At 35.0% G+C, this 23,103-nt stretch overlaps 1 protein-coding gene across 4 annotated transcripts in view; it reads right to left on the bottom strand.

Annotated features, from left to right (window-relative positions):
• Positions 1–2,852: 2,852 nt before the first annotated feature.
• NBEAL1 (neurobeachin like 1) overlaps positions 2,853–23,103 on the bottom strand; it is a 163,509-nt gene continuing 143,258 nt past the window's right edge. For 2 of the 4 annotated variants that reach the window (XM_047773278.1, XM_047773280.1), the window contains 10 exons: positions 22,247–22,363; positions 17,457–17,546; positions 15,466–15,575; positions 14,875–15,047; positions 13,326–13,420; positions 11,892–12,008; positions 11,336–11,497; positions 9,445–9,593; positions 7,983–8,118; positions 2,853–4,933 (listed from right to left, as the gene is read on the bottom strand). In XM_047773278.1, the coding sequence (XP_047629234.1) occupies positions 4,832–4,933; positions 7,983–8,118; positions 9,445–9,593; positions 11,336–11,497; positions 11,892–12,008; positions 13,326–13,420; positions 14,875–15,047; positions 15,466–15,575; positions 17,457–17,546; positions 22,247–22,363 (1,251 nt within the window). In that variant the 3' untranslated portion in view covers positions 2,853–4,831. Of the gene's footprint in view, positions 4,934–7,609; positions 8,119–9,444; positions 9,594–11,335; positions 11,498–11,891; positions 12,009–13,325; positions 13,421–14,874; positions 15,048–15,465; positions 15,576–17,456; positions 17,547–22,246; positions 22,364–23,103 lie in introns of those variants that run through there. The other 2 variants (XM_047773277.1, XM_047773279.1) reach the window with 1 other exon arrangement.

The raw sequence follows: 23,103 nt of genomic DNA, 5'->3' as shown, positions 1-23,103 counted from the left end.
ATTAAATCTTTTTTTTTTTTTGGCTTTTGAGGTCTGCACCTGCGGCATGTGGAGGTTCCCAGGGTAGGGATCGAAAGAGAGCTGCAGCTGCTGACCACAGCAATGCAGGATCAGAGCTGTATCTACAACCTACACCACAGCTCAGAGAAATGCTGGATCCCCGACCCACTGAGTGAGGCCAGAGATTGAACCCACGTCCTCATGGATACTAGTCGGATTAATTTCTGCTGTGCCACAATGGGAACACCTAAATCTATTTTCAAATAAGCTTGTGAATATTAAATCTGATTTATAAATATAATGGACATAATTTCTATAACTGAAAATATTTTAAGATTTAATATAATAACCCTGAGACATAATTTTATACCAAGAATATCAAGTGAAGAGATTCAGCAAGTCCAGAGTAATGCCTAAACATCTGTATAATTATACAACTTCACAAAGATGTCTGAACTACAATCTCAATTAGGAAACAATGACCTATAAAATGCTAGATTCAAATTCAAGAAGTTGTGGCCAATATTTTAATAATATTGAAATGATGATTGAAAGTACAATATTGTTGCCTAATGTTTCAGAAAAAGCAGGAGGGCTCTTACATAGAAACTCTCAAGAACAATGCTCTGGATGATCAAGTTTAAAGCAAATCCAATATACATATGATAAATGAATTAGGCAAAAAGAATATTAAGAATGGTATTTGTTTAGAGTGACAGAAATGTTTAAAACTGGTCACTTACTAGGAAGAACAGTTTTAGTTGATGAGAAGAACAGTAATTAGGACAAACTAAGAATCTATCTGATAAAAGAAAATAACAGATTAGATTTAGGGGGAAAAAAATGTATTTCATTTCTTGTATCAGTCAAAAACTATACCCTGAAGACAGGTTTAAGAACTTATTTATGGAAGACAAGTTTAATGATGTATTTGAAGTGACCAACCTTCACACATACACAACCTCGCATATTACATATGATATTATTTAATATTTATAATATTTATATTTAATATAGTCCATGCACTTGCATCTTTTCATTGGAAAAGTGATAAAGACAGTGCTATTCACTTTATAATTATAAATATACAAAAGGAGCTAACCTTTTTAAATTCATTTAAAAGATTTCCATTACTATTTCTTTGGTAATAACAATAAAAAATATACTTAAAGGCAAAGGCCATGTGTCGTCATTAAATAAAAATAGAGTATTCAAGTTAACAATTTCCTCTGTCTACTTCTATTCAAGAAAATACACATCTTGGTTATGACAACTTTCAAATCTAAATTCTAATTAATTATGAGGGCACACTTACTCCTTCAGAAGCATAAAACTGACTTTCAATACTAGTTCTTTAAGGATAATTTTTATATGCCTTACATAGAGAAAAAAGGAAGCCTCACTGATGTTTCTTGTTAATAACAAGTGAATATGAGGCATTTTCTCTCCTACAAAAGGATGTGACCTAAAAAAGCACTATGACCTAAAGGAAATTAATAAAAATTTATTCATAGATGACATGAGCTTCACAGGCTTAAAAGACTTTAAACCAACTGCCCGAGCTTTATTCATACCCTGCTCTATTTTTTTTCTCCTCTCCTCCAATTTCATCTAAATAAAGTAATGACAATACTGACTGGGAAGAGGTGAACGAAACTCTTACAAAGCCTCTTTATTCTCTAAGTGAGTACATCTGCTATATGTTTTAATATTTGACCTCACTTTATAAAAATAAAGTCATTATCTTAGTATAAATTTCTCATTTAGGATGCTAGATTTTTATTTCCATTGCCAGTGTCAAGGAACAAAAACAGATGAAGAGTATTTCAGACAAAGCATTTTATATAACAGCCAAGTTGAGATATTATATTCATCAACTGAAATGTCCACCTATTACTGTACTCTAATGATACCATTCATTTCTCCCATTATATAATATTAAAATAATTTCTATAGATAACATCTGAATACACCAGAATTCTCCAAAGTATATTTTTCCAGTGATTTTATCTAGTGACCTTTTTTTTTTGGCTGTGCACATAGCACACAGAAGTTCCCAGGCCAGAGATCAAACCCATGCCATAGCAGTGACAGCACTGGATCTTTAACTCACTGAACTACCAGGGAACTCCTTTATCTAGTGATTTTTAATTCAGTGGGCTAAACTGTTTAAAAGAAGAATATATTATTCAGCCAATGCTACTATGTTTACTTATTTAATAAACTTTAAGTTCCACTCTTCTATACTGTTGCTAGCATTCTCAAAGATTTCCCTCAAACTCTTAAATTTTTGATTTTCACTTTTTAGAAAATGTAAGGATTAATTCTACTGCTCTGAACATTTACTATTACTCTACTTAGGATATGTATTTTACTATGAATGAAGCTTTTTCCTATTTGTGCTATAAAATGAATACTGCTTGTTTAGTTCCTTCACCTAAACAGTGGCAAAGTATAATGCAAAAAATTTAGGAATTTCCCCCAATAATCTAGGTTAAACTTTTTTGTAACTTATAAGCATGCAAAATAACTTCCAGAACTAATATTAAGTGACCTTAAAAACAAACACATCCTTATGCCAAAATCTCTAGATAAGTAGGCAAAAGAAATATTTCCAAAGTTTTGATTTAAAAACAGATTTTTAAAAATCAACATTTAAAATATCAAAAATCGGAGTTCCCGTCGTGGCGCAGTGGTTAACGAATCCGACTAGGAACCATGAGGTTGCAGGTTCGGTCCCTGCCCTTGCTCAGTGGGTTAACAATCCGGCGTTGCCGTGAGCTGTGGTGTAGGTCGCAGACACAGCTCGGATCCTGCGTTGCTGTGGCTCTGGCGTAGGCTGGCGGCTACAGCTCCGATTAGACCCCTAGACTGGGAACCTCCATATGCCGCGGAAGTGGCCCAAAGAAACAGCAAAAAGACAAAAAAAAAAAAGTATAAAATATCAAAAATCAATCATTTTGGTTCTGCTGAATTTGAAATCTAAAATACGTAAGATCAAAAAATGAAAATAGAATGAAATAAACAGAAGAAATAAATCTCAATAAATTATAATTTTCTCTAGTGTTCTGAGACATTTTCACCACTAATTTCTGAAGTCCTCAAAGACATATCTGAGTCCCTCACATCTACATACATTCTATTTTACACTTACTGCTTCAGTTTATTTCAGCATAATTTACCTAAAACATAACTGTTTTATGCCAAAAAAACAAAAACAAAAACAAAAAAAACCCAAAACCCCAGGAGATTTTAAATAACTAAAAACTCTTCTACAGCCTTTTTTGGTCCTGACTCAAGCAGGTCAGGTCTATCAAAAGTTTCTCTAAATAGAATACTTCACTTCTCTTAAATTTTTTACCGACTCATAGGATTATAAAGAAGGATACTAAAAACTGTGGGCAAAAGGAGAGAATTGCAAAGGAAAAATTTCTCAGAGATTCAATTGAGAAGACAACTGGATACAAGGAAATCTATAATTTGTGGAATAAAAAAGATCATTATTATTTTTAAAAGGTATTATGGTAAAAAGCTCCCTCCCCCCCAGACCCATACAATCACTCATTTCTGAAAAAAATGCAGCTAAAACAGAGAATTTCCACACAATTTTAGGGGACTTATAAATTCCCCTCAAACCTGTGAAATCTCAGATTAAGGACACTCGTAGTTGTAAAAGCTCCTGACTTAACTCAAAAGATGACTTTATAAAAGCACGAGGTTTGGCAATCTCTGAATTCCAGAATAAATCTATCAGCATTTTACTTTAAAATCTTCAATAGTAAAGCATAATGTAACATCTAACTATGTATAATAAAATTGTAATCCTAAAAGTTATACATAACATGAAACAGAAATGTGTATTTAAAAAAATTACTACATCTAAATGACTAGTTTAAGTTAATGCATATCTTTTCAATTCATCAATCACATGAAATAGGTAAAAATGTAGTATATTTGGGTGTCATTGCTAACTTCAATAATTACTGGGAGAAAACACAGTGTTTGCTTAATAAAGAAAAAGCCCAGAAATTTCAAACTCTGCAGATATAAACTGAGCTGCAGATGCTATTTAAAGGACCCAATTGTCAAAAATCATAGTCAGCATTTTCCCTTAACTATACTAATAATGAAATATATCTGCAAAATATACCTCTCATTCCTATTCAACCTTTATTACTTAAGGATAATAATGCATTGCAGTAAATTCTCATGAATAACATGCTAAGTAGTAGTGGGATAAGCCAATACACCCTTTCAAAAGTTATTTTCAACTTATTATAAAAACCTGGAATTTATACTGAGTTTTGAAAATCTAGTATGCAACAGTTGCCTTTAAAATATTACCTCCAATCAGAAGTTCCACAAATAAACTGATGTATTTTTAAATATGGTGGTCAGTAATAGGAAAATGATTAACTAAAGAATGTATTAAAAAGCCATGTCTCTCAACTGTCCCATTGTCTCTATTATTTTATTAGAAATACTTCAAATTTTGTCAATCTAATTTCTTTAGTTTTAGAAGTTTGTTTTTAAAAATGGATCTTTAGGAATAAACCACTAAATCAAATCAAATGTATTTTTTCAAATTCATCTTAGTGGAGACCAAGAATTAGTTTATAAGATTAGATTCGGTGATGTTAATCAGAAATTTCTGAAGTGGATGATAATACAACCTATGTCTTAATACACATACTGGACCAAATTTGGTAATCCCGAAACGATTTTCAGGGATAAAAACCCTGAAACATTTAAAATAGTTGAGAGATGTGGCTAAAGTGACAAAGCAATAAATCAAGGTTCAGTTTTCTATGACAGAAGACAGAAATAACAATCATTTGGAATCTTGAGTATTATATTCAGTTTCTCCAGCTGAAATCTGGCTGAGCCGCTTGCTAGATCCCCACAATTTTCGAGAAAGCTGACCTGAACGCATCTGTTAAAAGTAATCCAAAGAAGGGAAGAATAGATGTTATTAAGAAAAACAGGAATAAATAAAATTGATATACAAGACACTGATTTTGTAGAATGCAGAAGAAAGAGGTTTTGTTAGCAGAATCATTAACATTTTAAATTTTTTTTTTTTTAATCACAGCTGCGTCATATGGAAGTTACTGGCAGAGATCAAATCTGAGTCACAGTTGTGACATGCCGCAGTGGCAGCAATGGATCCTTAACCCAGTGGTAACTCCTAATATTCTTAATTAATAATAACAATTAAAGAAAGACTTTTCTACATTGAATGTCTTTCAGTTGAGAAAGCTCTAATGTCAACATACAAATGTTTAAATGAAATGTGCCAACTATGTCAAAATTACCAGACTCCATTACAAAACTATTTTTCACTTCATTAAAATAATCTCAAATTATTCTTACTCTACCTGACACATAGGTCTCGAGATTTTTCTCCTTTGACATTTGCAGTACTATTAATGACAATCAATGGTAAGAAGTAAAATAACATTTTGATGAAAAGAAAGTAATTTTTAAATATTTTGATCTAATAATTTAAAAAACACATAAAATGATGAAAAGTTATTTAGAAAAAAAGAATAACATATGCTCTTTGGAAGAATCACACTTTGTCCACCATTAAATTTTTACCACCTAGTATACTTTCCAGTATATAACAATTATTAATAAAGTATTAATTGAATCAGTGAGTAAATGTCCCTGCAAAAGTGCTTAAACTTCTACACAGGGCAACAAAATCCCACATTTCTCAATCTAACCATATGATTTTGGAATTACCTTCCCAAGAGCAATCTACTTTTTTTTGGGGGGGGGGGAGCCCCGCAGCGTGCAAAGGCTTGATATGGGATCTCAGTTCCCATACCAGGGACTGAAACCAGGCTGCTGCAGTGAAAGTGCTGAATGTTAACCACTAAACACTAAACCACCAGGGAACTCCCCATCTACTTTTTTAATGGTGCTTAATCTGCCACTCTTTTCTACTGGTTATTTTTCTAGGGTCCATTTACTGGAGCGATAATAGACAAGCCTCAGGCAAAGACACTTTGGCATGTTTGTTTTACATTTTCATTTCCGGATGTATTTCCAAAAACATCATTTCCATTAATCTAGTTCCACTTTACCATCTAGTTTATAAATATAGATTTCAAATACTGACAGCATAATACAGAAAACTGACACATCTTTTAAAAATACACATTAATCAAGATTTTGATCTTTTACATAAAAGTAGATATTAAAACTCTTCATAACAATTGATCTATTTAATTTCTACACCTTCATAATTATATTTAATTATGCCAAATTCTAAGTATTCGATTATATTACTTATTACTAAAGTAGATCCATAATTCAGCTGATACCTCCAAAGATATTAAACAGATAAAAAATAATTTTATTCAAAATCAGCACACAATTCAAATTCTATGGGTTGTAGACTACATAAATCTGTCAATGAGGACCCAAAAATTTTTATACAGTATATATTTTTTATATAATTTTTGTTATATATTTGATATATATTATATAAATTCAATAAATATTACAAAACATTGATTTAAGCCAATGAAATGAAGATGCTTAGGTATTTGTTTTCACAATTAACTTTTTTTAAATGAATGCACATTGTTCATTTCATTTAAAAAATTCAGTAAAATCAGAAACTAACAAATTACCTAAGTTGGAGAGCAAGTAAATTTAAAGGCCCTTGTGTAAAAAACAGAAAATAATACATACTCAAAGAGTAAAGTTTGAGCAGAGTTCTCAAGTAATCATCACATTAGCAGAGGACAGGAAGGTAAACTTTACTTGAGAAATATATTAAAAAAACACCTCTGAATGGAAAAATGATTAAAAAGTTTAACAAATGTTTTAAATGTAAGTAAATAATACCGAGATAGAGACCTGCTGATGTTTTTGAGGGACCATTACCCCTGAAACTAAGTGTTTTTTCATTTAGTTAAAATGCTGTATATCCTGAAAAAGAGTATAAGGACTAACAAAATCTTAAAATATTTATAAAACAGAAAGGTTCCTATGATCCATGATATATTTATTATAACCATTGACAGTGTGTCATTCAGTAATGTCTTCTCTTGAAGTAACACCCACAAACGTCGTATTTTAAATTTCTCAGAAAAGACCAATGATATCAATAAAAATTTGTGATGCTTAAATATGACTCTATGTAATAAAATAAATCCTTGAGAAGAATCACTAGATTATTTGGAGTACAGCCACTAAGTCTTCTTAGGAAAGTGTTAGATTTATGATATCTGAGTAATCAATAATTGATAAACCACTGGCAAATAAAGTTACAGTAACTATAAGAAACTCATTGAAAATTAGCACATTATATGGGGATATTTATAGTTCCAGGTAAAAAAATGATGCTTTTACAAAAGGACAACTGACATACAATCATGTGGAATATTTGCTGAAATTCAAGTAGTTTTGTTGTTTGAGTCTGCTTTTCTTTCTTTTTTTTTTTTTTTTTTTTCCTTTTTTGGCTTCCCCATGGCATAAGAGTTCCCAGGTCAGGGATCAGATCTGAGCCACAGCTGTGACCTATGCTGCAGCTATGACAACATCAGATTCTTTAACCCACTGTGCCAGGCCGGGGATTAAAACCTACATCCTGGCACTGCAGAGATGCTGCTAATCCCCTTGTGCCACACTGGGAACTCTTGTTTCATTTTTATAAACACTTTCATGTATTAAAAATCCAAGTAGTGGTCATTAATCTAGATTTGGAAAGTTAGAGAACAAAGAACTTTCTTATTCATATAGAGTTATATAGATAGAAACTGCTAAATGTGTGATTTCAATATCATAATATAAACATCATTCTTGAATACTAGCTTTATCATCTATCACTTACTGTACTTAGAAAAATCAAATTTGTTTTTCAATTTGTTTACCCATAATGGAGACTTCTGATTCAGCTGGAAATAAGAATAACCAAAAGAATCCCCGATACTCTGGGAAATTAAATTCTTGATGCTAGGTTTTACCTCAGCTGGCTTGCCAACACCCACTACAATCAATTTGCCATCTTCTAATCCTACAAGGATATGGCTATGTTCTTTGGTTACACAAACACAGTGGATAGGCAATCGCATGGCTAATGGGTTGATGCTGAGATTCAAACTAGAAGAGAAATAAAAAACACAAACATAATTACATGGATATATAATGGATCCACAGAATCTTATACCTAGAAGATAAGTGAATGATCATCTAGTTCTGCCTTCTAATTTTACAGATGTGGGAACTTAGGTTCAGAAGACCTGAGTGACACAAGAGCCCACATTTGTAGCATTACTTAAAATACATAATAGATGTTTTTTTCTCTATTTCCAGCATCTGCTTTCCTTTTAACCATATATATGTGCCCTCTTTTCATCCTGATGATTAACAAATAAAAGTTAGATAAAAAAGCCAAAGCTCAAAAACTGTGTTTTAATGGCAGATGAGGTCAATAAAACTGGTCTTTTTGCTTTGTCTTAAAACATGTAATATATAAAATATTTTAAAATATAATACCCCAATTATGCAAAACGCTTATAGCTTTTATGATTAGAGAATGAAGAATCTTAGGATGATGTAGACAAACTTGCTAAAAGATTCCACTGATTTTTTCTAATTTGGGATTCTCCTAACAATATCCTAAAAATCAGGGTTTTAAAACAAAACATTGGAAAGATATTTTTGAAATGTGTACTCAATGTCCTATCACAGGAGAAAGACTGACAAAATTGAGAAGGGAAACACAAAAACAGGGAATCAATGTTAGTACAGAAGTGATTCTGATATGAATGCAATAGGAGAACAGTCTGGATCAGGAAATGAGGCCAAGATAGTATGAGGAGTATAAATAAGCCACAATAAATTTTTGAAAAAGAGAAGAAAAGAATATATTTGGGCATGTTGGGAATAACAGTACTTTATATATATAAGTTGGTAAATATAAAGAATAACAATAACATACATATCCACTTTTCAAACATTCTTTCCTTCACTGGGTTAAAAGACACCTCACCAATTTTAAACTCACACGTGCATAAACACGAGCAGATATGCTAGCCTTAAAAAATAGTTTATTTTACCACAATTAGAATTTTTTTTTGTTAAACCCAACTTTAGTTTATAAAACTTGAACTACAATTGGAGAAATTTCCAAACCCATAATCCAGGCTTGGCACTATGAAAAAAATTCTCTGGCTATTATAAATTTTTTTTAAAAAAAATTGTGGTAAAATGTACATAACATTTTCTATATTTTAAAAATTTACATTTCTTCTGCCAACCCAGAAATACCTTAGCTTCCCCATTTTTTCATAGCCAAAAAAGACATGTTCATAATAAATGATAAATGAAAAATTAGAAATCTTAGATTACAGATTTCTACTCTTTCTAGGCTGAAAGTACTACCGTCTTTTCCTAAGTGACATTTCAATAATTTTTATTATTTACCTGTGGAGATCTCTTATGGACAGGAACCCTTGTAAGCTGCCTGTGACAATGTGTTCTCCAATTATACACATATCTGATACTTGTTCCTTCAGGACTTGAGATGCTAGATACTTGCCATTTACAGAAAACAAATGCAATGCATTCTTATCCTGCAAAAATTAGTTGACGAAAATTTAATTACCTCAAATTAAAACTGAGTTAGAATATTATCAATTAAAATTATAACAGAACGATGACTGGGTTTTAAATTTTGGAATAAACACACGGTTGTACTTAAAGTATACTGACAATACTATTAAAGTGATTTCAATCAGACTGCCAACTAAATATTAAAGAAGAACTCAAAGATAAAGAGAGTATTCTAAAGGCAGCAAGAAAAACTCAAAGCTTTAATTATAAGAGAACCCCCCCTTAAGGCTATCAGCTGATTTCTCTACAGAAATGCTACAGGCCAGAAGAGACTGGCAAGATATATCCAAAATTCTAAAAGGAAAAAATTTGCAGCCCAGAATACTCTACCCAGCAAGAATATCATTTAAAATAGAAGGAGAAATAGGAGTTCCCATCGTGGCGCAGTGGTTAACGAATCCGACTAGGAACCATGAGGTTGTGGGTTCGATGCCTGGCCTTGCTCAGTGAGTTAACGATCCGGCGTTGCCGTGAGCTGTGGTGTAGGTTGCAGACTCGGCTCGGAAGCTCGGATCCCATGTTGCTGTGGCTCTGGCGTAGGCCGGCAGCTACAGCTCTGATTAGACCCCTAGCCTGGGAAGCTCCATATGCCGCAGGAGCGGCCCTAGAAAAGAGCAATAAATAAATAAATAAATAAATAAAAAATAGAAGGAGAAATAAAGACTTTCTCCAACAAACAAAAGCTAAAAGAGTAGAGCAATACTAAAATCCATTCTAAAAGAAATACTGAAAGGGCTTCTCTAAATAAAAAAGAAGTAAGAAGAAATAAGAGGAAACCACAATTGAAAGCAATCACTTAAATAAACCAATATACAGATAAAAAAACAAAACAAAACAAAAAACACAACCAAACAACTGTAAAACTGATGATAAAAACAAGGAGCAGCAAAAGGACAAACATGAAGACCTTTAAAAAGGTCTTCAAAATCATATGGAGTTTCCGTAGTTACGCAGTGGTTAATGAATCTGACTAGAAACCATGAGGTTGCAGGTTTGATCCTTGGCCTTGCTCAGTGGGTTAAGGATCTGGCGTTGCTGTGGGCTGTGGTGTAGGCTGCAGACACAGCTCAGATCCTGTGTTGCTGTGGCTCTGGTGTAGGCTGGCGGCTACAGCTCCAATTGGACCCCTAGCCTGGGAATCTCCATATGCCGCGGAGCAGCCCTAGAAAAATCCAAAAAGACAAAAAAAAAAATCATAGAGTGTGGGGAAGGAAAGTAAGAAAATCTAGACTCTTTTTTTAATAAATAAGAACTCTCACCTCTCCAAAAAAATTAAAAATCTCATTCAAAAAAACCCATTCTTCAAACACAACAAAACAAAAACTATCTTAATTTTTAAAAAGCTTTATCACTGAAAGAAAATAAACATAAAATGTATGTTTTATTTATTCCCTGCCCTGTGAAAAAATAATTTACTTTGGTTATAATTTCCACCTATGCTTATAAAGTCCCACAAAATCAGAAATTACTTTTAAAACCATATAGGTCTATAGAAATCTCTAAAACAAAATCAAACATAAGACTAAGATTGTGAGAGGGAATAAACAAATTGAATGGTGAAAGAAAAACATCCTTTTCAAAATTTGGTATTCTTTTCTTCCTCAAAAGGCCACACACACACACACACACACACACCCCCACCATGGAAGGAAAAGTCAAGCTTATGGATAGTTTAGCCCTGCTGCATGAAACTGTAATATACCTTGAGGGTGGTCCTTTCTTCAATGCTGGAGTAGATGATAATATGTCCTTCCCAAGATATAGCCAAACTGGGAATGGTCAGGAGCAGAGAACTCTCACAAGGTGGCCGTAAAGTCCTCATGTACTGACCTTTCTGAATGGTATGTATAATCACAGTGCCATCCTATGTACAGAAAATATTAGAAAATGAAAAAGAAGAAAAACAAAAAAGAAAAGAAAGTGATCAAGAAACATGGGGAAGGAACAGAGAAAATGATTACTCCACCAAGGACATAGGTACTTTTGGAGAAATTTCAATCTTGAAATTTCAAATAGCATTTTATTTCATAACATGCCCTCTTCTTAACTAATAAGACCAGTAAAGTCCCCTAGGAGAATCCAGTCTCTTCAAGTTTTTTATTTCTAAATTTTTTTTACTTTTGCAAAGTCCTAGACAAACAGTATAAAATTTCTATGCTTTTACTAATTCTCCTAGAAAAAAGTTTTAAATATATATATATCTATTGCCCCTGAATTTGTAGTTTAGAAAATCAGTGTTCTTACAGGTGAAATCTTACCCTTGATCCTGACACTGCCATGTCTAGCTCAGTGCTGATGCCAACACTCAGGACCTCATCAGTGTGTCCATACAGAATCTGAAAGGGTTTTGATGCTAAGCCCACAGGAACACCACCCTAATATAAAAACAGAAAAGGTAATTTTCTTATAAGCTATTTTCTACAAAAAGGTTTATATTGTATTTAAACTGTCTAATCACAAACTGACATTGCAACTACTTAATTCCACTAAATATATTCATAGTAGTACTCATTCTTGGGTTTTTCCTTGGATTTCCAAACTATTCCCAGTCCTTTGAAGGTCAAAAATTTAATCTGAAGTTTCAAAGTTGATTGCTTTGATTTTAACTGGTATATATTTTGCCTTTTTCATCTACAGAATTATTCACCCTATAATTCAAAGAAACTTTTTATATTGTATCTCTGAAAAGTTTCTCTTTTTCATTTATTGGAGTCTTTATCTCAGAAACCATTAATTATTTTTATACTGATTTGTCTTTGATTTCTTCAGCTATTATTCTTTTTTTCCTTTCTTTTGTTTTTTAGGGCTGCACCCTTGGCATATGGAAGTTCCCAGGCTAGGGGCTGAATCTGAGCTGTAGCTGCCAGCCTACACCACAGCCACAGCAATGCAGGATTCAAGCTGTGCCTGTGACCTACATCACAGCTCATGGCAATGCCGGATCCTTACCCCACTAAGTGAGGCCAGGAATTGAACTTGTGTCCTCACAGATACTAGTTGAGTTTGTTACTACTAAGCCATGACAGGAACTCCCCAGCTATCATTCTTTTTCTTTTCTTTCTTTTTTTTTTTTTTGTCTTTTGTCTTTTTAGGCCCACACCTGTGGCATATGGAGGTTCCCAGGCTAGGGGTCCAACTGGAGGTGTTGCTGCCGGCCTATGCCAGAGCCACAGCAACACCAGATCCGAGCTGCATCTGCAACCAACACCACAGCTCACGGCAACGCTGGATCCTTAACCTACTGAACAAGGCCAGGGATCGAACCTGCAACCTCTTGGTTACTAGTAGGGTTCATTAACCACTGAGCCATGACAGGAACTCCTAAAATCATGTATTTTAATGTTCTGTATTATTATAGGTTTATAATACATATCTACATCATTATACATCTAATACTGAGTATTCTATATTATAAAATATAGAAATGCATTAAAGACTGAAATATTAAAAAATAAGAAAAGTGTTACAAGAAAAATTTAAGATTATAACATGATGAGGTCATGAATCAGACAATAAACCTAGGAAAAAATGTGGTGATTAAGACAGAACAGAATGAGGGGAAAAAGAATGCAAAGGAGCTCAAATAAGCATTCAATGCCAAAGAAAAAATTCACTATTCTGTTAGAACATCTCAATAATATTCCCAGGGTGAATCTCTGATATAAACCAAGAGTATTTAAATGAATGACTACCTGTTGTGTTATCTGCCATATCATACATGTAGTATCTCTGGAACCAGAAATCAAATGTATTCCACAGTAATCTGTAGCTAAACAAGTCACAATATCTGTAAGAAAAAGGAACGTAAAAAAATGAAATAGCACAACTATAAGGGCAATTTTAGGTTATATGTTGAAACTATATCAGTGGCTCTAGCAGGGTAAAACATAGGAACGTTATTGGAAAAGCACTGGGAAAGGGTGACATAGGAAAGAAGCAGTACTAAAATCATGTCGGGGCGCATTCTCTTAGGCCATCCTTTTTTGGGGGTGAAGAGTACACATGAATGCCTGTCAGGATCTTGGCAAGAGGTTATGTAGCTTGAGACAAATCCCCACTTAATTTGGATGTGCTTTTCTGCTCTCTCTCACTCTTACCTCCATTTACCTTCTACTCCCACTGGGATGGGAGCTGTAATCCTACAGAATATGTGCCCTTAACCAAAACAGTACATACTACACTGCAAATTCACAATATAAAATACATTTTCCCTAAACTGTAAGAACCTGAGCTAAGTGACATCTTAGGAGTCACTGGTACAGATTTTAGCAGCAGACTCCATTTCCCTGCCCTTCCCCTAACCCCCGCTTTTTTACTGGCCATGCCCATGGCATGTGGAAGTTCCCAGGCCGGGAATGGAACTTGTGCAACAGCAGTAACAATGTCAGGTCCTTAACTGCTAGGCCACCAGGGAACTCCTTCATTTCCCTTGCCTAATATGTTTATTAGGAAAGAAATCTATTCAATGTCTTATTCCTAAATTGAAGATTGAGACAATAAGAAGTACGAGGCTGTATTTGACAAATTTTACAATTGACAGACCAAAGGGGAAGCTGATTTCTTATTCAACTATGACAGACTTTTTTTTTTAACCATTTTTTCATAAAATTCTTATTCTTTCAACCAATCTCCCCCTCCCTCGCAGTGTACAGTAGTGGCTTGACGAGGGCTCTCAGTTCCTAGACCAGGGACTGAACCCAGGCTGCAGTGGTGAAAGTGCCAAGTCCTAACCTCTAGACCACCAGGAAACTCCTTCAACCAATTTTTTTAATCTTTCATATACTATTAAACTGTATTTAATTTATGCTTAGTATACCTAAAACACATTAGATAGTCTTAAAGAAAGAATATACTATTCAAAACACAATTCTATCAAAAAGTTCACTTTGCTTCAAAGGTAAAATTCATGCTTTTTATAAGGACTATGTACTACTTTTTTTAGGGCCACAACCGTGGCATATGGAAGTTCCCAGACTAGGTGTCAAATAAGAGCTACAGCTGCCAGCCTATATCACAACCACAGCAACGCAGAATCCAACCTGCATCTGCAACCTACACCACAGCTCAGGCAACGGCTGGATCCCTGACCAGATGAGTGAGGCCAGGGATCAAACCCTCATCCTCATGGATACTAGTCAGATTCATTTCCATTGCACCACAACGGGAACTCCCTGTACTACTTTTACATTTAGAAGAAAATAAAGAAAATACTGTCTGGGAGAAAAAAAAGTTAATGCTTACCCATATGTCTGATATGATGTGAAATAATTTTGCCTTTTGTAAGGGACATCACTTGAATGCTATTATCCCAGTGTCCAGCACTAAAAAGCAACTTTGCATCATGTGATACTATAAACAGCTTAGAAGTGATTTCCAGCCCTGGAGCAAAAGGACCATTCATAACACGCTGAGTTCTGAAAACACAATTAAATATTAGACTCTTCTTTAAAAACATTACTTAGATCAATTATCCACTATTTTTTAAATCTCTCCAAAAAAGAAAAAAAAATAAGTCAACTTGAAATGTCTATTAATAAATGATAGATGTTTAGAATTTTAATTTTATTCATATTTTTCTCTAAACAAAAAAACATATAACAAAATATTCTCAAGGGCTAGGTGTAAGGAAGTTGAAATTGGTGAAGGAGTGAAAAAGATTTAAAGCCAATTTAGTAAGACTGTCAATTCTGTAAATAGTCTCAAAGTATAAAGACAAGATAAGGGTATGCTAGGACCAGGAAAGTTTGGAAGTTGGAAAATTTAATTTATTTGCTTGTCCTGGCAATAAGTTTCTGGCTGTACCTGTTTTGCTTTAAATGTTCATTTACTTACTTTGGATTTGTCACAGTTTGATCCTTGATAAATGTAAAGTAATTAGAAATGGTTCTGTCATAAGGCAGCCATCCATGGGTTCCAATAACATAATTCATGCTTACGGTTATCTGCAAAATAAACATATGAAGACAAAAATTAAATGAAAGATTAAAGAGAGCAACACAGAATAACCAAATGCTGACATGAAGTTATCATTTATCATTTAGGGAATAGTTTGGGATTGTGTACTTAAAACATAAGACTCATTAAGAAAGTCTTAAAATATGGAGTTCCCGTCGTGGCGCAGTGGTTAACGAATCCGACTAGGAACCATGAGGTTGCGGGTTCCATCCTTGCCCTGGCTCAGTGGGTTAACGATCCGGCATTGCCGTGAGCTGTGGTGTAGGTTGCAGATGCGGCTCGGTTCCCGAGTTGCTGTGGCTCTGGCGTAGGCCGGTGGCTACAGCTCTGATTAGACCCCTAGCCTGGGAACCTCCATATGCCGAGGGAGCAGCCCAAGAAATAGCAACAACAACAACAACAACAATAACAACAACAACAAAAGACAAAAAAATAAAAAATAAAAAAAATAAAGTCTTAAAATAATTCAAATGGTTAAAAAGCTCAGTGTTCTCTCACTGCAAGAAAAGGTACCCAATGTACATTTCTTCAGTAAGATTTTGTTCTTCAAAATTTTCAAAGTTTTCTAGTATCTATTAGCTGGCAGTCAGAATAAATTAAGAGCTAAGTCTTACCATAAAAATAAGATACTATCATTTAAAACATAAATCAAAAATAGTCCTTATGAAGAACTGTCAGGAAGGTCTCCTTTTCTTAGGAAGAGTAAGAGTGAATATTCACACTTAAAAATGTAAAGCTTTATTTATTTCTCTTTGATAAAAATAACAGACTACAGAGTTCATGCTGTGGTACAGCAGGTTAAGAATCTGACTTCAGTGGCTCGGGTCACTGTGGAGGCGCAGGTTCAATCCTTGGCCTGGTGCAGTGGCCAAGCACACAGCATTGCTGCAGCTGCAGTGTAGGTCGCAGCTGCGGCTCAGGTTCAATCCCTGGTCAGGGAATTTCATATGCCAAGGGTGTGGCCATTACAAAAAAGAAGTAATAGACTACCCACACACACACATCTGATAAAAAAATACGAGTATTAAAACTGAAAAATCACAAAAATTTTACCACTCAAAAAAAACTTTTATTACTTTGTATATCTTCTAGACCTTTTTTCTAAGCAAACACACAACATGGATAATCAGAAAAATGGTTTAATTCTGGAATCTACTCTTCACTGTGCTATTCTCAATTTTTATCATTTTTAAGTGACAAAAACAGAATAAGACAGACTTAGGTTTGGTCCATTTGCCAGGGTCCTTACTTGCTAGCTCTGTGACTTTAAACAAGTTACTTCTGAGTTTTAATTCCTCACCTGTAGAAGGGAAATAATAACTGTGCCTATCTCACAGAATTGTCAGGTAAATTAATAATTTAAATGACAAAATTCAGGTAACATACTCACTAATATGTTTTGCATGTACACTTTTATCAATTCTGGATTATGTCTCATTTTCATTATTTTCACTGCTTTATGATAAGATATTATATCATAATTTTCTTATACAAAATTTCCTGGCATTTTCACATATTTAGTATACCAAATAAGCTTTAGAATTATGGAACTAGTTAAAAGCTGTATAAATAAAAGGAACTTTTTTTTTTTTTTTTGGCCGTGCCTGCAGCTGTACAAGTTCCTTGGCCAGCGACTAAACCCACACCACATCTGTGACCTGAGCCACAGGAGTGAAAATGCAGGATCTTTAAACTGCTGCACCATCAGGGAACACCCTAAAAGATATTCTTATACTTCGTCAAATTAATTCTATAAAAGCTTTCTGTTATTTTTAAAAAACGTAAAACAAAATTTACTTTCTTAATTTTTTAAGTAAGTTGTAATGGATATAGACATGGCAGTGTGAATAAGGTATAAATCGACTTACCAGTAACTCAGGACTGCCTTGTGACATAAAAGAACGAGACTGGTTTTTGGGAACAATGGCCTTTACTAGTGGAATACCATCACTAATTCCCTATAAAATAAAGGGCACAGGTTTAGTGGCTGGTTCTGCTTATCTTTATTAGATATACATTATTGAAAACTTCTATTTCTTCAAACAAAGATAAACCCTGTGACATAGCATTTTACTCTACCAAAACATAATCACTTAATTCAAAACATGGGAAAGGAACTATACACCATGTTCAAATGGCATACTTGAAAGTTCTGAAAGCATCACCTTCTTGTATTCCACTACTCTTCTGTTAAACAAAGATGTAGATTTCAAGAAGCATAAAACATTTAAAACATCCAGTGATTTAAAATCCTTCTTTTCCCTGATCACAATGACATGAACATAAAGTAGAAAATACAGACCACATAATAACATTTCTCAAATAAGTGAAATGGGAAAACTGGTTCTATTTTATAAAATTTTCCTTTGGCAGTTCAACTTTCAAAGAACAGATCTATTCCATTACCTTAGGCTCTTCCAGAAGCCACAACAAAGGACCAGAACATAAAGGTAGCCCTCAGAAAACATCTACTAATATCTTACTACAACGTGAAAGAGAAGTATGATTTGAAGTAAGTTTCTTTCTTTCCTTTTTTTGTCTTTTTGCCTTTTCTAGGGCCACTTCCTGCAGCATGTAGAGGTTCCCAGGCTAGGGGTCTAAATCAGAAATGTAGCCACCGGCCTACGCCACAGCCACAGCAATGCAGGATCCAAGCTGAGTCTGCAACCTACACCACAGCTCATGGCAACGCTGGATCCTTAACCCACTGAGCAAGGCCAGGGATCGAACCCGCAATCTCATGGTTCCTAGTCGGATTCGTTAACCACTGCGCCATGATGGGAACTCCTGAAGTAAGTTTCTTGATGTGACAACAGTTCATAAATTACACCTAACATTTATTAGGTAATTATAACCTAACATTATTGAGTACATACTATGTGCCAGGTGTTTTCTAAGAGCTTTACATGAGGTAAATAATGAATTATATTCATATTACAGCTTATCTTTTCTCTCCATGCTGTGAATTAATCAAGAGAAGAATGACTTACATTTAAGTATGAATGGAAATAGTATCTGAAGAAATCCACTTACTAAGCCCTTGCTTTCATAGCTATGTCAGATGTCAATTTTCTTTCCCGTTTTAACACCTAGGAAGAGGCCTAAGAGAGGCCTTCTCTTTCCATATGAATGAATGGGAAATACCTTCTTGTATGATGAAGAAAGGGGATTAACAAGTTACTCATACACAAGGACATCTTATTGTGTTCTTTATCCTGCTCCAGACACTGGCGCTGGGGAAAGGTACCCTATGACTTGGTGGGTACCAAGAGGACACAAGTCACTGCCCCGGCAGATAGAACTTAGAATATAATGTCCAATAAAAACAATGCTACAAATGATTAGACATGGTGAAAATAGTTTTATAATAAATAGGTATTGCATGTCCATCAGTTTAGGGGTCTAATAGGATTTTGTGGGTTGCCCTATGTGTAGTAAAGAGTTAACACAGCAGGACTGAAATTGCTCTCCTTAGAAAGGCCTGCTTGCAAGGCTGGCTGTTGGCTGGCCTTTAGGAATTTGTCAGGCAAAAGCCTCCTTACACTGATATAAAATCTGGCTTCAATGATACATGTGGCTCATGACTATCTTATTTGTGCCAACAAGAGTTTGAACATCTGCTTTTATGCAGAAAACCTTGCTTTTCTTCTGGAGGTCTAGAATTTTGGCTTGTGCTAGGCAGAGGGTACTTCTGTGACCAGCCCCCAGTAATCACCTTGGGTGCTAAGTCTATAATGAGCTTTCCTGGGAAACAAAAACATGTTGTCGCATTTCATCAAGCCATGTCCTGTGTGACTCCACTGGGACAGGACTCTTTGATACTTGTGCCTGCACCCCCCCAGACTTCACCCCATGTGCTCTGCTGATGTTGCTTTACATCTTTCACTGCAACAAAGCTTAGCTGTGAGTACAACTATATATTGAATCCTGCAAGTCCTTCAAGCAAATCACCAAGCCTAGGGGTGGTCTCGAGGACCTAGAGCACATCCTGGGAATTAGTCATCACTTCTATTTCCTTTTTTTTTGTCTTTTCTAGGGCTGCACCCACAGCATATGGAGGTTCCCAGGCTAGGGGTCCAATCGGAGCTGTAGCTGCAGGCCTATGCCAGAGCCACAGCAATGTGGGATCCGAGCCACGTCTGCAACCCACACCACAGCTCACGGCAATGCTGGATTCTTAACCCATTGAGTGAGGCCAGGGATTGAACCTGCAACCTCATGGTTCCTAGTTGGATTCGTTAACCACTGAGCCACAACGGGAACTCCTCCTTTTTCTTTTTTTTAAGGCTGCACCAGTGACATATGGAACTTCCTAGGCCAGATAGCAAATCCACACCTCCACAGAGACCTGAGTCCCTGCAGGTGGATTCTTAACTCATTGTGCCACAGTGGGAACTCCATCATTTCTTTTTTTTTTTTTTTTTTTAAATTATTTTCCCACTGTACAGCAAGGGGATCAAGTTATCCTTATATGTATACATTACATTTTTTTTTTCCCCCACCCTTTGTTTTGTTGCAAGGAACTCTACCATTTCTAACTACTGTTTCCATGTGGTCAGAGTTTCAGGCAACTGACTTAAGATACTTTTGGAAAACAACCAATTTTGTCAAGCTTGTATTGCTAAACATTATATAACTATTCAATAAACATGAATAAATGTGAAAAGGTTTACAAAGATTATTTTTGATGTGCTTTCACAAACACACACAAACATTTACATTAAAATACTGTGGAGTTTACTACAACTCTGTTCATTCGAGTAAAGTTCAGTATAAAGGCATAATTCTCATAAATTTACTAAAAATTTTTTATACCAAATTATCAAAAAATTCTTAAGTTCCTGTTGTGGCACAGTGGAAAAGAATCTGACTGGGAACCATGAGGTTGCAGGTTCTACCCCAGGCCTCACTCAGTGGGTTAAGGATCCAGCATTGTGGTGAGCTGTGGTGTAGGTTGCAGATGCAGCTTGGATCCTGCGTTGCTGTGGCTGTGGTGTAGGCCAGCAGCTGTAGCTCAGATTCAACCTCTAGCCTGGGAATTTCCATATGCTGTGGGTACGGCCCTAAAAAGCAAAAATCAAAAAATTCTATAACCATGTCCCAAGACACTGTACCTAGGAAATACATGACGATGATACTCAATACAGGGTTTGATACACTAGACTTGTGGGACAAATTTAGTTTACCACCTGTTTTGTAGGCTGTAAGTTAAAAATGGTTTTTGTATTTTTTTAATGGTTATATTTTAAGTGGTTATATATGTACCTACCTAATGTCTACAAAGTTCAAAATGTTTACTACCTGGCTCTTTAAGGAAACATTTACCAACCTATGTTGGTTGCATTGCATGAGAATTACCGCTTGTTCTATGCACATTGCCAGTGCATTCATAATAACTTTTTATCATTTTTCTTCTAATAAAATTAATATTATCTGCTGTAACCAAACTTATAGGTATGAATGTATTTCATATTCATATTCTGAACTATTCAAAGTACAGCTTACCCCTGGAGCTCCCATTGTGGCTCAGCAATAACGAACCAGACTAGTACTCTGAGGACATGGGTTCGATCCCTGGCCTTGCTCAGCGGGCTGTGGCATGGGTCACAGATGCAGCTCAGATCTGGCATTGCTGTGGCTATGGTTGTGGCTGGCAGCTGCACCTCCAATTTGATCCCTGGCCTGGGAGCTTCTGTGCGCTATGAGTACGGCCCTAAAAATTAAAAAAAAAAAGTACAGCAAACCTTGAACAACTCAAGGTTAGAGATGCCAACCTTCCATGCAGTGAAAATCTGGGCATAATACATAGTCAACCCTCTGTATCTGCATTTCACCATATCTGCAGTTCTATAACCACAAATTTAACCAACCGCATATTATGTAGTACTGAATTATTTACTACCAAAAAAAAAAAAAAATTTCATGTAAAAATGAACTCACACTGTTCAAACCTGCATTGTTTAAGGATCAATTGTAATTCAATATTTAAACATCTGCATATGGAGGTACTCTTTTCTTTTCTTTCTCTTTCTTTTTTGCTTTTTAGGGCTGCACCCACAGCATATGGAAGTTCCCAGGCTAGAGGTCAAATGGAAGCTATAGCTGCTGACCTGTGCCTCATCCACAGCAAGGCGGGATCTGAGCAACACAGGATCCCTGACTCAATGAGCGAGGCCAGGGATCAAAACCACATCCTTATGGATACTATCCAGATTCATTTCCGCTGTGCCACAACGGGAACTCCCTGGAGGTACTCTTTCAATAAGTAACAGCATTAGCTATCTATCTTGCTTTACTTCATTATTCCTTCTGATACTGGCAATTAACAATCTGACTTACTGGGCCGTATCTTACATATGAGCAGATGTATTTAAAAGTTATATTAGACTTTCTCTACATATCATCTCAACTGACTCAAAAAAGCAGTTTAAATCAAATTATTTATTCTTCTTTCTTATGTTTCTTTCAGGAAAATGTGAGTTAGAAAGCCAAGAGAAACAGTTCAGCAGCAAACAAAAGTTTTCAGTAAGGTTGTTTTTAAAATCTAAGAACATATTACAGAAGTATTATTTACTTCTCCCATTAAAGAATAAAAGAAACACTGAGGTGTATAAAATTCACAGAGCAAATTCTTTGACATTATCAAGTTAGATATTACCTCTATAAAAAATGACTTGAGTTCAGGGAGGTGTTGAAATAGGTTTAGGGTTGAGGTGTCTGTTTTGGTCTGCTTCTGCACTGCTTCTTCTGCTGACAATCTGGAAGGGTGTGGTTCCTTCAAAAAATTTTTAAGAAAAAATAACTCTGTAACTACATTAAAACATCTCTCATTATATTCCTTCATACATATCTGACTCTAGCTACAATGGGTTACACACATGCACTGCTCACAACTCCAGGGTTTTTGCTTAGACTGTGCCCTCAACAGAGTTCCTACACTTTTCATTTCTAGACAAACGCTCCTTCTAGCTTAAAGTTTTCTTACTGATATCTGTCCTGAATTTCTAAGTCAAAATTAATTATTCTCTTTTGTTATTTTCCTCAGCACATTACTATATTTAGTATTTTATTTAGGACTATTTCTTTCTATGCTCAACTACATATAATTAGTTTTGGTCTTTACCAACTAGACATTAGGAAACAAAGTAAAAAACCAAATCTAATTCATTTTCGGGTTTTCAACATACAAAAAAGTTATCTTAGAGACACCAACATCAAATGCTATCACTGACAAGTTGAATCTGAAAAAAGGAAAAAATGAACTTCTTTGCAGAACAGATATTGATTCACAGACTTTGAAAAATTTATGGTTTCCAAAGGAGACAGTTTGGGAGGTGGGGGGATGCGCTGGGGGTGTGGGATGGAAATTCTATAAAATTGGATTATGATGATCACTGCACAACTATAAATGTAATAAATTCATTGAGTAATAAAAAAAAGTTATCTTAAACATGGCAGATATGCAACAAATGTTTGGTAATTAAATGCATTATTCAAAAGTCAAAATTTATAACA

Source organism: Phacochoerus africanus, chromosome 3 (assembly GCF_016906955.1).
Source record: "Phacochoerus africanus isolate WHEZ1 chromosome 3, ROS_Pafr_v1, whole genome shotgun sequence".
NCBI lineage: Eukaryota > Metazoa > Chordata > Mammalia > Artiodactyla > Suidae > Phacochoerus > Phacochoerus africanus.
This window is presented reverse-complemented; position numbering and strand designations above follow the sequence as displayed.